At 36.5% G+C, this 15,915-nt stretch overlaps 2 protein-coding genes across 3 annotated transcripts in view; one reads left to right on the forward strand and one right to left on the reverse strand.

Moving 5' to 3' along the window:
* niban2a (niban apoptosis regulator 2a) overlaps window positions 1-828 on the reverse strand; it is a 34,621-nt gene extending 33,793 nt beyond the window's left edge. The window contains exon 1 of the mRNA XM_089123711.1: window positions 694-828. The gene's annotated coding sequence lies outside the window, so the exon portion shown is untranslated. The remainder of the gene's footprint in view (window positions 1-693) is intronic.
* Window positions 46-15,915, forward strand: part of stxbp1a (syntaxin binding protein 1a) — a 51,335-nt gene continuing 35,465 nt past the window's right edge. Inside the window, exons 1-5 of one of the 2 annotated variants that reach the window (XM_039688073.2) lie at window positions 46-176; window positions 12,158-12,207; window positions 13,145-13,226; window positions 14,824-14,900; window positions 15,174-15,252. In XM_039688073.2, coding sequence (XP_039544007.1) covers window positions 140-176; window positions 12,158-12,207; window positions 13,145-13,226; window positions 14,824-14,900; window positions 15,174-15,252 — 325 coding nt within the window. In that variant the 5' untranslated portion in view covers window positions 46-139. The remainder of the gene's footprint in view (window positions 177-12,157; window positions 12,208-13,144; window positions 13,227-14,823; window positions 14,901-15,173; window positions 15,253-15,915) is intronic. The other variant, XM_039688074.2, reaches the window with a different exon arrangement.

Below are 15,915 nucleotides of genomic sequence, written 5' to 3' on the forward strand. Positions count from 1 at the left end.
TCAGATGTGCGGGAGAGAGGGGCGCATGCGCAGTGACGGATCTCCGCAGTCAGACGCCGTGAGGAGTGCGCAGCATCGCTCAGCAAGAGGAGGAGAGGGAGGAGAAGACACTGCACACGGGCGAACACTCACGAGCATCATGGCACCAATTGGATTAAAGGCGGTCGTTGGCGAAAGTAAGATCATAATGTTAATTCTCCTCGGCTACTGATGTTTAATGTTTAACCATGTGAACGTGCTATTTTTATGGTACCTTCCCGTTGCATGTCATTAGTGTTCCTCAGCGTTCTGTTCCCCTGGATGCGGCTGGTTGTTTCCCTGCCATTGTGCGGAACGGGGAGGACATTACTCTCGGGAGGTTGCAGATACGAATTGTGAATCAGAGGAGCATGACATGAATAGGTTTTATTCCCATTGCGTGTTGTTTAAATTATAAATATGTGGCACGAGATCCAAACTAACAGGAAAAAAAAAAAGCTTGATAAAGATGGTCCAGAACAGGAACGCCCTTTATCAAGCACGGACGTATGAGGAATTATACGCAGGGAATTGTGTCGACAGACCACTGCGATGATATTTTATCCTATTATTATCTATATAATTAATGAGAATACATCTGAAACGATGTTTGCATACCTCTACCTGCTACTTCCGAAAATCAGCTTAATAAATGCGTTTTTGGCACAGCCTCACCCTTGTGATTGATCACCAGTGCATTATATTCCATTGCGTAAAGCTCCAGCTGCTGAACTGCTCTGCCCAGGAAGTGCCCGTGCTTTTACCATGAATGCAGCTGGCTCGCATCTCCAGCTGGATGATCGTTAAATGGCGGAGTTGTTCGTGTTCGGTTGAGTAGTGGAAAATGAGAGCACCAAATGCGCATCCCTCAGACGTGGAGCGGTATCTGTCATGTGTGGAGTGCAAGAGAATGGCGTTTAGTACACACAGATTGATGCTCGTTGTTGGTACTTTCGTTTTTTTTTTTTTTTTTTTTTTTGGGGAGAAATGCTGCTTATGCAGCAGGATAAGAAGACAATTATATGAAAGATTAATGTCAATTATTATGACTCTCACTCTCTCTTTTAGAGATCTCAGGGCTTGCATAATTATAATTGGGAATCGAAATTTGAGCTTTTTCATGATCAAACGCATCTATTCATTTATTCAAAATAATAAAAAACACATTAAAATGCAAGTTAAAAAGATTGTGGGTCTTTTTAATATATATATATATATATATATATATATATATATATGGATTTCAAAGAAAACCCCTTTAGGTCATCTAAAAAACCTCTTATGAAAAGACTAATTTTGTTCAGGTCAAATGGGGAAAAAATATTTTTGCCTTGAACAATATGTTTAAAAAAGGCTTTAAAATTATTATTATTATGCCTAAATTTCATTGAGTATCATATTGAAGCAAAATAAATAAATAAATAAATAAATAATATATATATATATATATATATATATAATACTTTCAAAAACATTTCAATCCAGTAATTATTTGTCATTTACCCATGTATTATGCCCTCATCATTCAACAGAATCATATTAAAAATTTTGAGTTAGTTTCATTTGTAATGTATCAGTTAATGTTGTTTAAACACCTGCTCAAAAACTGAAAGCATGGAAAATATTACATAATAGTGAAAATGCTGTTGCATTGTCCAGTCCAAATGAAAGGGACACATATGATAAATATTGACTGAAACCTGATCATTAGTGCTCCGAACATCTGCGCTAGATTCTGTCTTCCTCACACGCAGGATGATGGATTGGTTTTCCTGTGGTCTCTGATGTGTTGGTTTCACTGTCTTGTGGGACATGAGATACACATCATCAGACGCAGGGTCAGATAGAGAGCAAAGAGATGAGAGGGTACTGGCCAAATGCACGCACACCCTTGCTTAGATTGTCATAGTTTTGTTTTTAATGTTTAAAAGATGCAATATTCACAGGGAAATGTAGGATGTAAGGGGACAGGACTAGATGGAAAGCATGTGTAAATGATTCATAGTATTTGTCTAAAGGGTCTTTCATAGTCTAGTTCTGAATGAACCAGTTCTTTTGTTAGCCTGCCTATTTGTTGATCCATTTTCATGAATTGAGCTTATACTATATGCCCTACTTACCAGCTGCAGCCTTCATTACATTCAGTATTCAGGGAAACATATTTCCTTTTATTTCCCCACAAATCTCTTTATAGTAAGATTTTGATTCTGCATATTGCAAACACATTAACTGATATAATCTTTGTCATGTTCGATACTTACATACATATTTATTATATAATAACATATATTTATATTATATATATAATTGTATATTTAATGCACACACACACACACACACACACACACACACATACATATATATATATATATATATATATATCTGTCAAGCTAATTTTGCCAATACAATCATAAAGTCGCAAAGAACATCTCGAGGGATTCTCAGATATACATCCACAAACAAATCCTATATGAAGTGTATATGACACCCCCTTAGACGTTGTCAATGCTTCTCTATTCTCTTAACTTGAAGCTGAATTAAAGGTACAGTAAGTGATTTCTGAGAAATGCTGTTGAGGGTGAATCGGATCGAGCAGCCAGGGGGCTGAATACTCATGATAGGAGAGGATTGAGAATGACCAAGAGGGAGATTTAAAGAAAGACTGTAGAAAGGGAGATGGCTAAAAGACATTACAAAAGAGAAGTGGTACTCACTGCAGAAATAAATGACGTTCAGCTCCTCCTCTCTGGATGTCTAATCGAGGGGTAGAGAAATGGGTAGGGTTAGGGTGTGGTCGGATATTCTGGCTCCACCCATTAGGCCCAAATTACATTCGCTAGACGTAAACTCCTCCCATTTTCTCTGCGGTGAGCAGCCTCTCAGAATATCACTGGAAATAGAAGGGTTACAGTATGATCAGGCTATAGCATTAGGAATCAGGTTAATATTAGAAAAGCTATCCAGCGCTAAAAGAGGGGAATGCCATTAATGGAGGTTGCGTTGTTTCTTTACAAAGCTTTATATTGCCTGCTTCAGCTATGATAAAGAGATATCCACTCTTCTAGGGGTGGAGCAATTAAGGGAGGAGAGCGTTTGTTTGGGTTCATTTCAAATATAAATAGTGTTTCTCAGAAATTCCTCACTGCATCTTTAAGACCAAAGTCCTTGATCATAATGTGTATACTTGTGTATGGCATGCGAAGATAGGACAGTCAATGTGCCTTGCAGCAAATTGCAAGAGTGTGATTCATGCTTGACTTGAACGGAAGACATTTATAACTCCCTTAACGCTCAAAGAGAGAGCCCTGTGCCTTTCAAGTATTTCTCATGTATTGAGAACCATTTTTGACAATGGACAAGTCTTAATATATGAGAGTATGAATGAGCACTGCATGGAGAGCACTGATCCAATATGTGGCTCATTGTTTCAGAATTGCCTCCAGTATCAACTGATCAAAGTTAGCTTTTGCTTTGTCCTTCCATTCAATACTCAAGCAAACCTCCAACATAATTAAAGAACCCATGGAACAGACAGACCATGATAAAAATAGCAGCCAGTTAATGATGATTAATTCTAGTGTGAATGAAAAAGAATGAGGGGTTAAATGAAGGGCAGAGTGGAAATTAAGAAGGCAGTAGCCATACAAACCAGATATTACATATTCTGAGAACAGTGTGATCGGAACTAAAGCTTAAAGGTGCATAGCGAGAGTTTTCGCAGAACTATGCCCCCTCTGGTGACCAGCGAAACTGCAACCAGAGGTGTGCGCGCTCATGGATCACACGCACATGCATGCTTGCACGAGCTGTTCATAACCAAAGGAGCAACAGCCGCACAAATAATGTCTTCAGAGGTAATAAAGTTATAAATCTGCAACTCATTGTAAATATAATAAGGAAAGGCAAATGAAAGGAAAGGAAAATTTGAGTAAATTACACACTTATGTGTGTGTGAGGGGAAAAAGGGGTAGTAGAAAACTTTTTTATGCGTTTACTGTATCCACTTATGATTGTATTATTATGGAAACACTTTCATGAACAATATACAGTACGTTATTACTTTGTATCGGATCCCGTTTGAGCCCTAGAGCAGATCGGAGATCTCTCCATTTGTTGAAAGCTTCCAGATGTTGACTCTCGTGTTATTCCGACACCTGGCACTAGACAAAAGTTGTATTGTCTTTTTCTTACGTGGAGTTTGCGCTGGGGTTTGGAGTGAACTACAAGCCGCTCTCCTTGAATCCATCTTCTACTTTTGTCGAAAGTTGACTAAAGTTTTTTCGCTCGAGTTGTCTTCACTGATACGGAGAATGGTGGTGAATACACAAACCTGCCAGACATAGCCAGGTGAGCGTGAACGCGCATGATGTCACGCCCAGTCTCAAATTCGAGCCCGAATCCCTCTCATTTATTTTACTGTACAGGATTATAGAGGCAATCGCAGTGATCGGAGAAGGGCTCATTCAGCCCATCAGGCAATTGTTTAATGTATAGGTTAGAAAAACAGCTATTTTTTAACATGAAATGTTGCATAATGCACCTTTAAACCAGCCTAACATTGGTTTTATAAGGGTTTGGAGCACTTTTCAAGTCAAGAAGACCACTAGCTAAGACCAGAAAAGCATCTTAGGTTGGTTTAAACTGGATTTTCAGGGTGCTTATCTGTTCTAAACACATTTGCACAGTCCTATGTTGCTGAGGTTTATTGCTCTCAGAATGACAATCAAATATTTTTTCTTCTGACCAAAAATGTTCTTATCTGTTAGAAAACTCTTCAAATCCATTTCCATTTGAGCAGTTGTAGTACAGATGCTTGGATTATCAAGCACCACTAATGACAAACCAACCAGACAGAAGTAGGACAAGAATATTCAGTAGTCTTCTAGATATTTTAGATGTTTGACCTCGTATTTTGCAATCCCAAAGTCCATTTGGAAAGCCATGAAACGCATTAAAGAGTTTCCTAAATAAACCATTGTTTGTCCACTGTCATTATCCATGATTGCTCTCGCCCTGACATTTGGGTGTTGCATTAGCCTTGTGCAAGGATGCACAGACCAGTGTAACATTTTCCAATCTCTGCAGTCGAATGCAAAATGCACCATCAGTCGAAATGAATTATAGATTTCTATTAAGAACAGCCATGAGCTTGCAATCATTCATACAGTTTTTATAGTTTCTCCTTGGGTCTTATCAATGGCATGATTTGATCCGGGATGCTTTTATATGACATTATATTGAAGATAATATTTAAGATGTTTTGTTCAAGCTCTCTGCTGACTCTCTCGTTATACATTATCCAGAATCCCATTCAGCCAGGGTTTATGGCTTTCCTATGAAAATGAGTGGAGAGCTTTGGGGGGAAATATAAATCAGACCTGAGGATAAAAGATGTCGTCCCACTGAGACAGACACAGTGCTAAAATTAATGAGTACAGAATAGTCCAAAACATAAATTCGTAATAACAGGTTCCAACATTTTTTTTTTTCATAGCTATGCCATAGAATCACCGGCGATGGTGATGGCGCAGTGGATAAGACACATGCCTTTTGTAGGTTCGAATCCACTGTGAGACACCAATGTGTCCCTGAGCAAGACACTTAACCTAGTTGCTCCAGAGGCATGCGACCTCTGACATATATAGCAATTGTTGTAAGTCGCTTTGGATAAAAACGTCAGCTAAATGAATAAATGTAAATAGAAGAACGATTTTTGGTTGCACAAAGAACCAGTGAAGAGTTCTTAAAATAACCATTTTTCGTAGCATGAAGAGTATTTTGCTTGATTTAAAAATTAAAGGTTTTTTATGGAACATCAATGGCACTCTCATTTGTAAGTGTACAGTAAGATTACAAAAAACGCAGATATACAGTATGTGAGGTAAGGAATTAAACCTAAGATTTTAAATAAAAACATTTTATTTCGAAATGTAAACATTTTTAAATTAAAAAAAAAAAAACCTGCAGATGCAGTGTGGATTTTTCAGATCACACACATATTTCTGGACAATATATCCTGTTGTATCAAAATACTTAGGGATGCACAACATCAGAACCATATTGATTATCAATGCATTCATATTAGAGATTTTCGCATTTATTGATATCGGTTGGTATGCGACTACTCATTTCCCCTATGTTGACAGATAGATTACCTTTGGAATCATCTAAAAAATGATCAATGGCACCAATAAAGGGAACATTTTTTAATATTCAATAATAACACCATATAAATAAACACTAAAATGAAAGAAACAAAATGTTAATTTATTATCATTTGTTAAAATAATTTGAATGTAATTCGAATGAATTTATTTTTTATTAAGACAAAATAGTATAGACTATAATTTTAGACTGTTTATTCTTCATTAGACATAACATGAATAATATTTGGTGGCTTTCTTCCTCAAGAAGCTCTTCTGCACATTCATTGAACGGGTAATGACTCAGCATGCTGAAATTCTATACCAGCAGGACAGCATCCGAGTCAATGTGTGTGTGTGTGTGTGTGTGTGTGTGTGTGTGTGTGTGTGTGTGTGTGTGTGTGCTCTGTCCTTGGACTCTGTGATGTTGGTTGGGGGTTAGCAGAGCATCTTCTGTCTTTTATACAAGGACAGTATTGGATAGACACCTTCTCAGGGGCATTATATGACACTATGCGCATTGACTACTGCAGTGAGGACCAGATGCTCTGACAACATCAATTGCCTTAAAAAGCTCTCTATAGAACTCCTCAGCAAGAAATAAATGATTCAGTTGCTGTTTGCACTCCACTTCAACAGATATTAATAGTAAACCATGGCTCAATAATAAGAGAAGGAAAAACAAAGTCACTGATGCAATCAAGCATCAATAAAAAACATGAATCTTGAAAATAAAAAGTTTCTAGGTTTAGTTGTCATACCAGAAAATCAAATCAGACCCACCAAGATAAGGAAAACCACAGACTGTCTCTTTAAGGTAAATGGCCGTAAAATTCCCCAGAGACTGAGCATAAAAGTGGGCCATGAAAAGAGAGTACCCTGAGGGAGACTGGGAACATGGAGGGTTAAATCTGCAGCCATTATACAGTTTTTTTGTTTTTACTGACCAGTAGTACAGCTAGGTGATATTGCCTTTTAATGGTATTTAATATTAATCTCAATATGTTTTTGCAGATTGGTAACACTGTAAAACAAAATGTCTAATTTGTTAACAAGTTTGAAAAATGTATAATATCGGCCTGCCGATAAATCGGTCTGGCTCTAATATTTTCTATATATTGCATAGTTGTGCATAGTCAATTGTTTTATTTGTGATAACGCAATGAAGCATGCCCAATTGTGCACACATAATTTTAGACTAGGCTGTTTGTACAAAGAAATTATGAACATATGCAAAAACAAGAGAGAACCAACAAAATAGTCAATCACACTAAACCAGGCAGCGATTGCATCACATTCAAACATCCTTGCTTAAGCCATCTTTGATTACAGCTATAGATAGAGCTTAATTTAACCAAACATCTACTTACGTATCTCGAACTACAGCTTGTGCTTAATCAAGACATCTATATTAAGGTTAAAGAGTGAAGAGCTGGTGTGAGATGAGACTCACGGTGGTTTACTCAGGAGAGAGGTTCAGTGTTTAAGTAAAGGAGCGTGAGACAGAAACATGAAACAGAAATTGTGATAGTCTTTTCTTCCCTATGAGGTGTATAATCAAATTAAATGGCGTATTGAACAAGAACAGAAGTAGGCCGGGACTTGATATTGTCCCTTGGGAATTGATTGGATCGTTGTGGTTTGCTATTGGTCGATTTCATGTGAGTGACAGGTTGTCCCGCCCTTGTGCCAGAAAGCACATCATCAGAAAAGTCGTTGCAAGAGAAGGGGAGGTTATTTTGATTAAACATATGCATAGATCAATTATTTAGAATAAATACTGCGTTTTGCAATATTACAATCAATTTTGATTTCAAGTTGATTAATTCAGAGTTTTTTTCCGAGATTTGTTTCTTGCAGATTCACGGTTCTACTTTAGACCGCAGTAAATCTCTTTGTTATGTGACCCAGAAGGGGAAATGGTCTCATACAGCTTTCCTTTGCTTTCTTCTGTCTGACACCCGATCACACACCATTATATGTTTGAATATGTGCAGTAATTTTTAATTTAATGCATATAAATGGAATTTACTGTTTGATTGAATTATAATTATCTTGCATTAGTGTCACTTTCCAATCCTGCTGATCTGATAAAGCAGTCAAAGTCAAACATATTACCCAGCACCTTACTGAGCTAAATCAGTGCTAAAGCGTTCTAGCCCGCAGTGACAAATAGCGGATAGACTTCGGTACATTTTATTACCCAATATGAGGAGGGAGAAAAAAAATAGAGTTCATTAACTCAGACACGGCCTGCAGTCTTTACAGTACAGCATGATTTAATCCACTATGGTTCTGCTGCACTGCAAAAATTCATCTCTTGAAAAGGCTACAGATCAGCGAGGAAGCAAAATCAATACATCGAGAAATCCCTTTAAAGGATTGTATAAAATACAAGAAGCTAGCATTTTTTTTCTGATGATGGTTTAAATGCATAACGAGTAGGATTTTGAGCATATTCTAGAAGCCTTTATATTATTAGGTTGTTTGACATTCGTTTTGTCCTTGGTATTTTTCCCCTTCACTCGCTCAGTAACCTCCACTTGTACAGTAAAATGTTTTTTACCTCAGTACTGGAGGCTGAACATTGGCGTAAGTGAAGTGAGGCGAATGGGGGTTGTGCTGATGTCACATGAATGGATGAAGTGTCCTCTGGAGACAGCTGAGAACGACATGACCTAGCGTATACCTCTCAAACTAAGAGTGTGCGCTTGCTTAGTGTACTATAGCTTTTATTTTTGTCATTCTTGTCATTTTTAAAAAATATTTCTATTTAGCTTTAATTTATTTCTATTAGTTATTCAACCTAAAATTATTTTATTTTATTTATTTCAGTTTTATTTCAGTCAACAAAAATCATTTGTAAAAGTTTTAGTTAACAATAACAACACTTTTAAGTACTGTAGTATAATATTGTGTGGAAAAACATGTTATTTATGTAAAAAAAAATATATATCATCAGAATTTTAACAAATTTGTTTTAATTGGCACAATAAAGGTTTGATTAGCTTTGGCCCTCGTTCAACATAAGTCTTTATTTTTGTAATCTATGTTAAAGCATGCTAATCTCTTCACATCTACTAAAACATATCCTGTGTTTAAACACCCATAATCCAGACTGTTTTCATCCATAGAGGGGCTTAACTCTGTATCACGGCACTGGCACAAATGTGAAAAGCACAAAATCACCCTGAGCGTCTTTATTCTGATCCTGCAACCAGATGGCTAGCTGTGCAATCATGCTAATATTGGCCCCAACATACAAACATGGTTGCCTCCACCCAATCTCTGCATGATGGGATTACTTACATCAGAGTGAATAGGAGAGATCAGCCACAGAGCAGAAACAGCTACACAGAAAGAGATTTCAGAAATCTCAATGATTTGCTGTTCATTTAACATTGTCTGAAAGCTGCACAATCTTGGCATCAGAACAGAGAGAGATTCTGAAGATATACAGATTCAATTTGCTGCCTTAGCAAACGCGGTCTCTGCAGCATCTGATAGCGCCATAGCTTCCCAGTCTGCAACAAATGCACTATAGAGGGAATGGGATGGAAGCGTTTCCGCCACAGAATTCATTGTTTTTAAACTTTATATCTCACAAGTCTTTTTCTCTCACAATTGTGAGTTTGGATCTCGCAATTCCGACTTTTTTCTTTCAATTGAAATTTGATGTCTCGTAATTCTGACTTCTTTTCTCAGAATAGCATGATATAAATTCACACTTGCGTGTTATAAAGTGCAAGAAATAACAGTAGCACCTTATTGCAGTACCTGAGATCAAGTGGGCAGCGTTGGATCCAGATCTTAGGGGTGGAGATGGGTAGGATTAGGGGTGGGGTTAGGGATCGGGGGCAGAGATGGTTAGGATTAGGAGTGGGGTTAAGGATCAGAGAGCAGAGATGAGTAGGTTTAGGGGTGGGGTTAAGGATCAGGGGGCAGAGATGAGTAGGTTTAGGGGTGGGGTTAAGGATCAGAGAGCAGAGATGAGTAGGTTTAGGGGTGGGGTTAGGGATCAGGGGGCGGAGAGGAGTAGGATTGGGGTGGGGTTAGGGATCAGGGGCGGAGATGAGTAGGTTTAGGGGTGGGGTTAGGGATCAGGGGGCAGAGATGAGTAGGTTTAGGGGTGGGATTAGGGATCAGAGGGTGGAGATGGGTAGGATAATGGGTGTGGTTAAGGATCAGGGGCAGAGATGAGTAGGATTAGGGGTGGGGTTAGGGATCAGGTGGTGGAGATGAGTAGGTTTAGGGGGAGAGTTAGGGATCAGGGGGCAGAGATGAGTAGGTTTAGGGGTGGGGTTATGGATCAGGGGGCGGAGATGAGTAGGTTTAGGGGTGGTGTTATGGATCAGGGATCTGAAATGAGTGGGTTTAGGGGTGGGGTTATGGATCAGGGGCAAAGATGAGTAGGATTAGGGGTGGGGTTAGGGATCAGGGGCGGAGATGAGTGGGTTTAGGGGGGGTTTTGGATCAGGGATCTGAAATGAGTAGGTTTAGGGGTGGGGTTAGGGATCAGGGGCAAAGATGAGTAGGATTAGTGGTGGGGTTAGGGATCAGGGGCGGAGATGAGTGGGTTTAGGGATCAGGGGCGGAGATGAGTAAGTTTAGGGGTGGGGTTATGTATCAGGGAGCAGAGATGAGTAGGTTTAGGTATATGTAATATGGATTTCATGTTCTGCAGTGCATCTCAGAAATAAACTCACAATTGGGAGAAAAAAATCTGAATTTTGATTTTAGCTGACAATTGTGATTTTCTCTCAAAACCTCTGGACTTTATATCTGAGAACCTGACTTTTGTATCTCCCAATTTTGTCTTTTCGATTGTAATTGCAACTTTATCTCAGAATCTAACCTTATTTCTGTAATTGGGTGGGCAATGTTTCATAAGACCCATCCAGTCCCACCCCAAATGTTAATTTTACCCACATGACCAGATGAGCTGGATTTCACAAATTCCTTTTCAGAAGTCAGTGTTTTTATTGAGAGACACCAAGCATAGTCAGGCCCATGTGTAATAATAAGGACAGAATGGACACACACATACAGTATAGAGAAGGTGATAAGATGATAAATGGAGTGATAGAAGGATATACCTTGTATACACATTGTGTCATCACCAATGCCTTCATTTTTTGATTGTGTAAGATATTCGTTTACTCACATCAACATTCAGTAAACGAACACACAAGCTGCTTCCTGTCACATATAACAGTGTTTTTTTGTATGATGCGGACACCACCACAAACATACATTCAAACATGCTGCCCTTAACTGCCTCATGATTGGATGTCCTATGCTGGTCTAAACTGTCAAAGAACTCTTCAATTAAATGAAGTAATAAGTGTATAAGTTTGGGGTTAGTAAGATTTGGTTTGAAATTAAATTAACTATTATTCATTTAGGATGCATTAAACTGATAGTCACAGCAAAGACATTTATAATGTTACAAAATATTTTGGTTTTGAATAAATGCTATGTTCATAAAAAATCATTTAAAAAAAAATCACGGAGCACAGTTTCCACAAAAAAATATTAAGCTGCTCAACTTCTGTTAACAGCAAATCATCATATTAGAGAATGATTTCTGAAGCATCATGTGACACTGAAAACTGTTATGGCTGCCAAAAAAATTTGTCAAAATTTGCTTTGTCATCAGAGGAATAAATTACAATTTAAAATATATTAAAATAGAAAACTGTTATTTCAAATTGTAATAACATTTTACTTTTTTTTAACTGTATTTTTGATCAAATAAAGCAATTTTGGTGAGCATAAGAGTCTGCTTTCTCAAAAACATTTTCTTAACAACCAGTAAGTAGATGCTACTTACACTTAAAAGGTGTGAATATTGATATTCACATAAAATGAAAAATTTTAATTATTTAATTGCACATATTTGCACTTGTGTAAATGAATAATGACAGACGTGATAATTACCGAAATTTGAGATGTGTATGAAACACTAATATCTGAACTGTTCTTCTCCTCTGCAGAGATTATGAATGATGTCATCAAGAAGGTGAAGAAGAAGGGAGAATGGAAGGTAATACAAACTCATTCACCCCATCACCATAGCAATCACACTCTCTTTTTCTTTTCCAAATTGTTTTATCCATTTTTTTTGTATTACTCCTGTGCATTTAATGCATGCTTTTCAGTGTCTGCATAAGCAGAGTGGTACTACATAGATGCATTACTGTTTCTCTTATCATTTCTCAAACCAACCTACAGTCATTATGCGCATTACAAAATAGAGCATAATTAATAATGTTGGATATCATCGGTGCCGATAGCCTTGTGAGCAAGTACGCCGACATGTATCGCCATTGTGCTTGGCGCAACCCGAGTTTGAGCCCCGGTTCCTGATCCCATCCCTCCTCGTTCTCTACCTCACTTCCTATCTAGCTACTGTCCTATCCTAATATCCAAAAATGCAAAAAAAAAATGTCTTTAAATAATGTTGGATATCAGGAACAGACCAATTTATAATTCTTACAGTCACATATATTGAAGTTCATTGATATGGTTAAATTAAAGACGGCACAAGTCATGTTCAAAGCAAGAAGTAATCGATTTTTCGGAAATTTACAAAAAAAAAAAATTATGGAAAGTCAGAGTGGGTATAGCTTGAGAGAAGAATTAAATTTAAAAAACTTATAATTAGAACAACTCTAAAAAGTATGTGCATCACTATTTGTGGGGTGAGGTAAATGTTTGGTTGGTGTTAAAAATTATGGCATGTTTGTTATCTTGCTATGAATATAAAATTATATATATATATATATATATATATATATATATAGGCTATATTGTGAACATATTGTAATTATTGTTCTAATAATTTAATTAAATTTTTTTTTTATTATTCTTTTCGGTATGTTGCAACATACTCGTACATTTTATTTTCTTTGTATCTTTTTTTGTGTTGTTCAAAATAAACATAAATAAATGACATTTCTGCTCTCTATTTTTGTCTATAGGCTTTGATAGTGGACCAGCTCAGCATGAGGATGCTGTCCTCTTGTTGCAAAATGACTGATATTATGACAGAGGGCATCACTAGTAAGTCACTTTTTTGAATTGTTTTCTCACAAACAACTAAAAAAAAGTGTTGCTAACAACTAGCCTACACAAAAAGATTCTGAAAAACTCGATTTAGAACTGATCACTTAGCCTGAAACCTTTCATATAAACGCTGGGAAATGATGGCCAGATGGAAATAAACCCAACCTTTCATAAGCTAAGCACTCATATGTCACAGAATATATCTTCAAACGAACAGATCTGGAATGCATCACATTAAATTTAATTAAGGTTACAAGTTGTTGTGCTATATTATGAATAAGTCCTAGCTAAAGGGAGTTGTTAGGCATGGCATACAGTTGCAACCCCCTTCAGCTCTGAATATATTCATAATAGTTGTACAAACGACATCTTAAAAAACAGGATTACATTCTCAATCATAAACCTTACTAACATCGGCTAAGCAGTGTTCTGGAACGAAGCAGTTTAGCTAGGCACCGTATGTGACTCGACTTCTGAGACTTGATTTCAATAATTTGGCTAAAATGAGGTGTGGAAATGTATTTTAGCTTTCTTCCACCACGGAATAAACATTTTAAAAGGTAATTCCGTCCATTTATTGCACAATTCTGAAGATATAAACTTGCAATTGTGAGGAAAGAAAGTCAAAATTGTGAGAAAAATCTTTTTTAATTGCAAGTTTGTATCTCAGAATTTTGAGAAAAAAAGTCAGAATTAAGAGTAAAAAGTCACAATTATCTTTGTTAATTGTGAAGTTTGTATCTCACAATTCTAGTTCTCATTTGTCGGTTCTTGTTAATGCTTACAGGAATGTTCAGTGTGGTGTAGTCAGTGGTGTAGTTCTCTCTCCGTTAATAAATTCTGTTCACGTTTATCTTCGTATTTTGCGTCATACCTACACCACACTCAGTGTGACAGGTGCAGTACCAAAAGTTTCCTCTAGATGAAATTAGCTTCCCATTCATTTCCCAGCTGTATAAGTGTGACTATTTTTTTTCAGGGCCATTTTACCTTTTCAAATCATGTCCATCATTTTTTTTCTGGTGTTCTCATAACAAGTACCAAAACCTTTACCGAGTTTGGTATCATTCTGATGAAGTAAAAGATTATAAAAAACAAAACAGAGGGTTAATAATATTACTGTTATTATTACTAGTTAATAATACTGTTATTCATATTAATTTTTTTATTACAGTTGCATTTTATTACATAGTTCTTTCTTGCATAGTTTAATTTTAGTATAACATTTAAATGTGTTATTTAATTCGTTTTATATTAGTTTACTTTTTTCTTGTTAGTAATTTTAATGCTTCAACTGAACTTCATTTCAGTTATTTGTTTCCATTTTTGTTTAGTTTAATTTTTTTCATTTAATATTTAAATTTAATTTCTGCTTTATTTCAATTAAAATAAAACGTCTCGTTTACGGATGTAACCCTCGTTCCCTGAGTAGGGAACTTCGAGTTACGTCAGAAGTGACGGAGAATGCGAAACCCCCATTCTCCGTCACTTCTGACGTAACTCGAAGTGACTACGAAAGGGAAGGATAATTATAAAAAACCCTTTATCAGCGGAGCTACTTCTGTGACCTATTAATGTTTCTTCATCTCTGCAGTTGTTGAAGACATCAATAAGCGAAGAGAGCCTCTCCCCTCTTTGGAGGCCATTTATCTGATCACCCCGACTGAGAAGGTACTCACACATGATGATTTCAGAAGACACTAATAAAGCCAAATAACAGCTCCAGAGTATACGTTTGTCTCACAGCGTGGAGGCGGAACCTTCACACTGTACACACTAAACATATGTCTCTCTCTAACACATACACAAATCACACAGTACTATTGACACAGCCTACACAAACAGCTGAAAATCGTGTCATGTTTATTAGCCATTGTGGTTGCTATAACAACACGCACACGTACACACACTCTTATCTAAAGCTTGTTGTATTTCTCTTACCAGTCTGTGCAGACTCTCGTCAATGACTTCAAAGATCCCCATTCAGCGAAATATAAAGGGGCTCATGTGTTCTTCACTGACTGTGAGTATATGAGGGTACTCCACTGTACATCAAGGGCCCTGGAAGCATAATATACACTAAAGTATTAATGGGACTCAAATCTAGACTACCACACAAGCACTCAGCCAGACACTTTCATAACAACAGATATGTGTATAGTCTCACAGATATGCATTTTTTAAACAACAGATATATAGTCTCACAAGTTCTGAGTTCATTTCTTTCTTTGTTAAAAAATAAAATGAAAATGATATAAGATAAAATTATAAATTAAGTTCTCAATAACACATACACAACTTAATAAATAAATTAGGGCTGTCAAACGATTAATCGCGATTAATCGCATCCAAAATAAAAGTTTGTGTTTACATAATGTTTGTGGGTGCATTGTGTATAATTCTTTTGTATATATATAAATACACGCATGCATGTATATTTAAGAAAAAATATAATTTTTTATATAAAATATTTATATTTATTTATAATATAAATTATATATAAACCTATATACAGTATATACATTAAATATTTCTTAAATATACACAAGCATGTGTGTGTGTTTTTTTATATATAAAATAATTATACACAGTGCACCCACATATATTATGTAAACACAAAATTTTATTTTGGATGTGATTGATTGCGATTAATCGTTTGACAGCCCTAAAATAAATAAAATAAAAA

The sequence above is a fragment of the Pimephales promelas genome, chromosome 19 (assembly GCF_988280905.1).
Source record: "Pimephales promelas chromosome 19, fPimPro1.hap1.1, whole genome shotgun sequence".
In the NCBI taxonomy this organism is placed as follows: domain Eukaryota; kingdom Metazoa; phylum Chordata; class Actinopteri; order Cypriniformes; family Leuciscidae; genus Pimephales; species Pimephales promelas.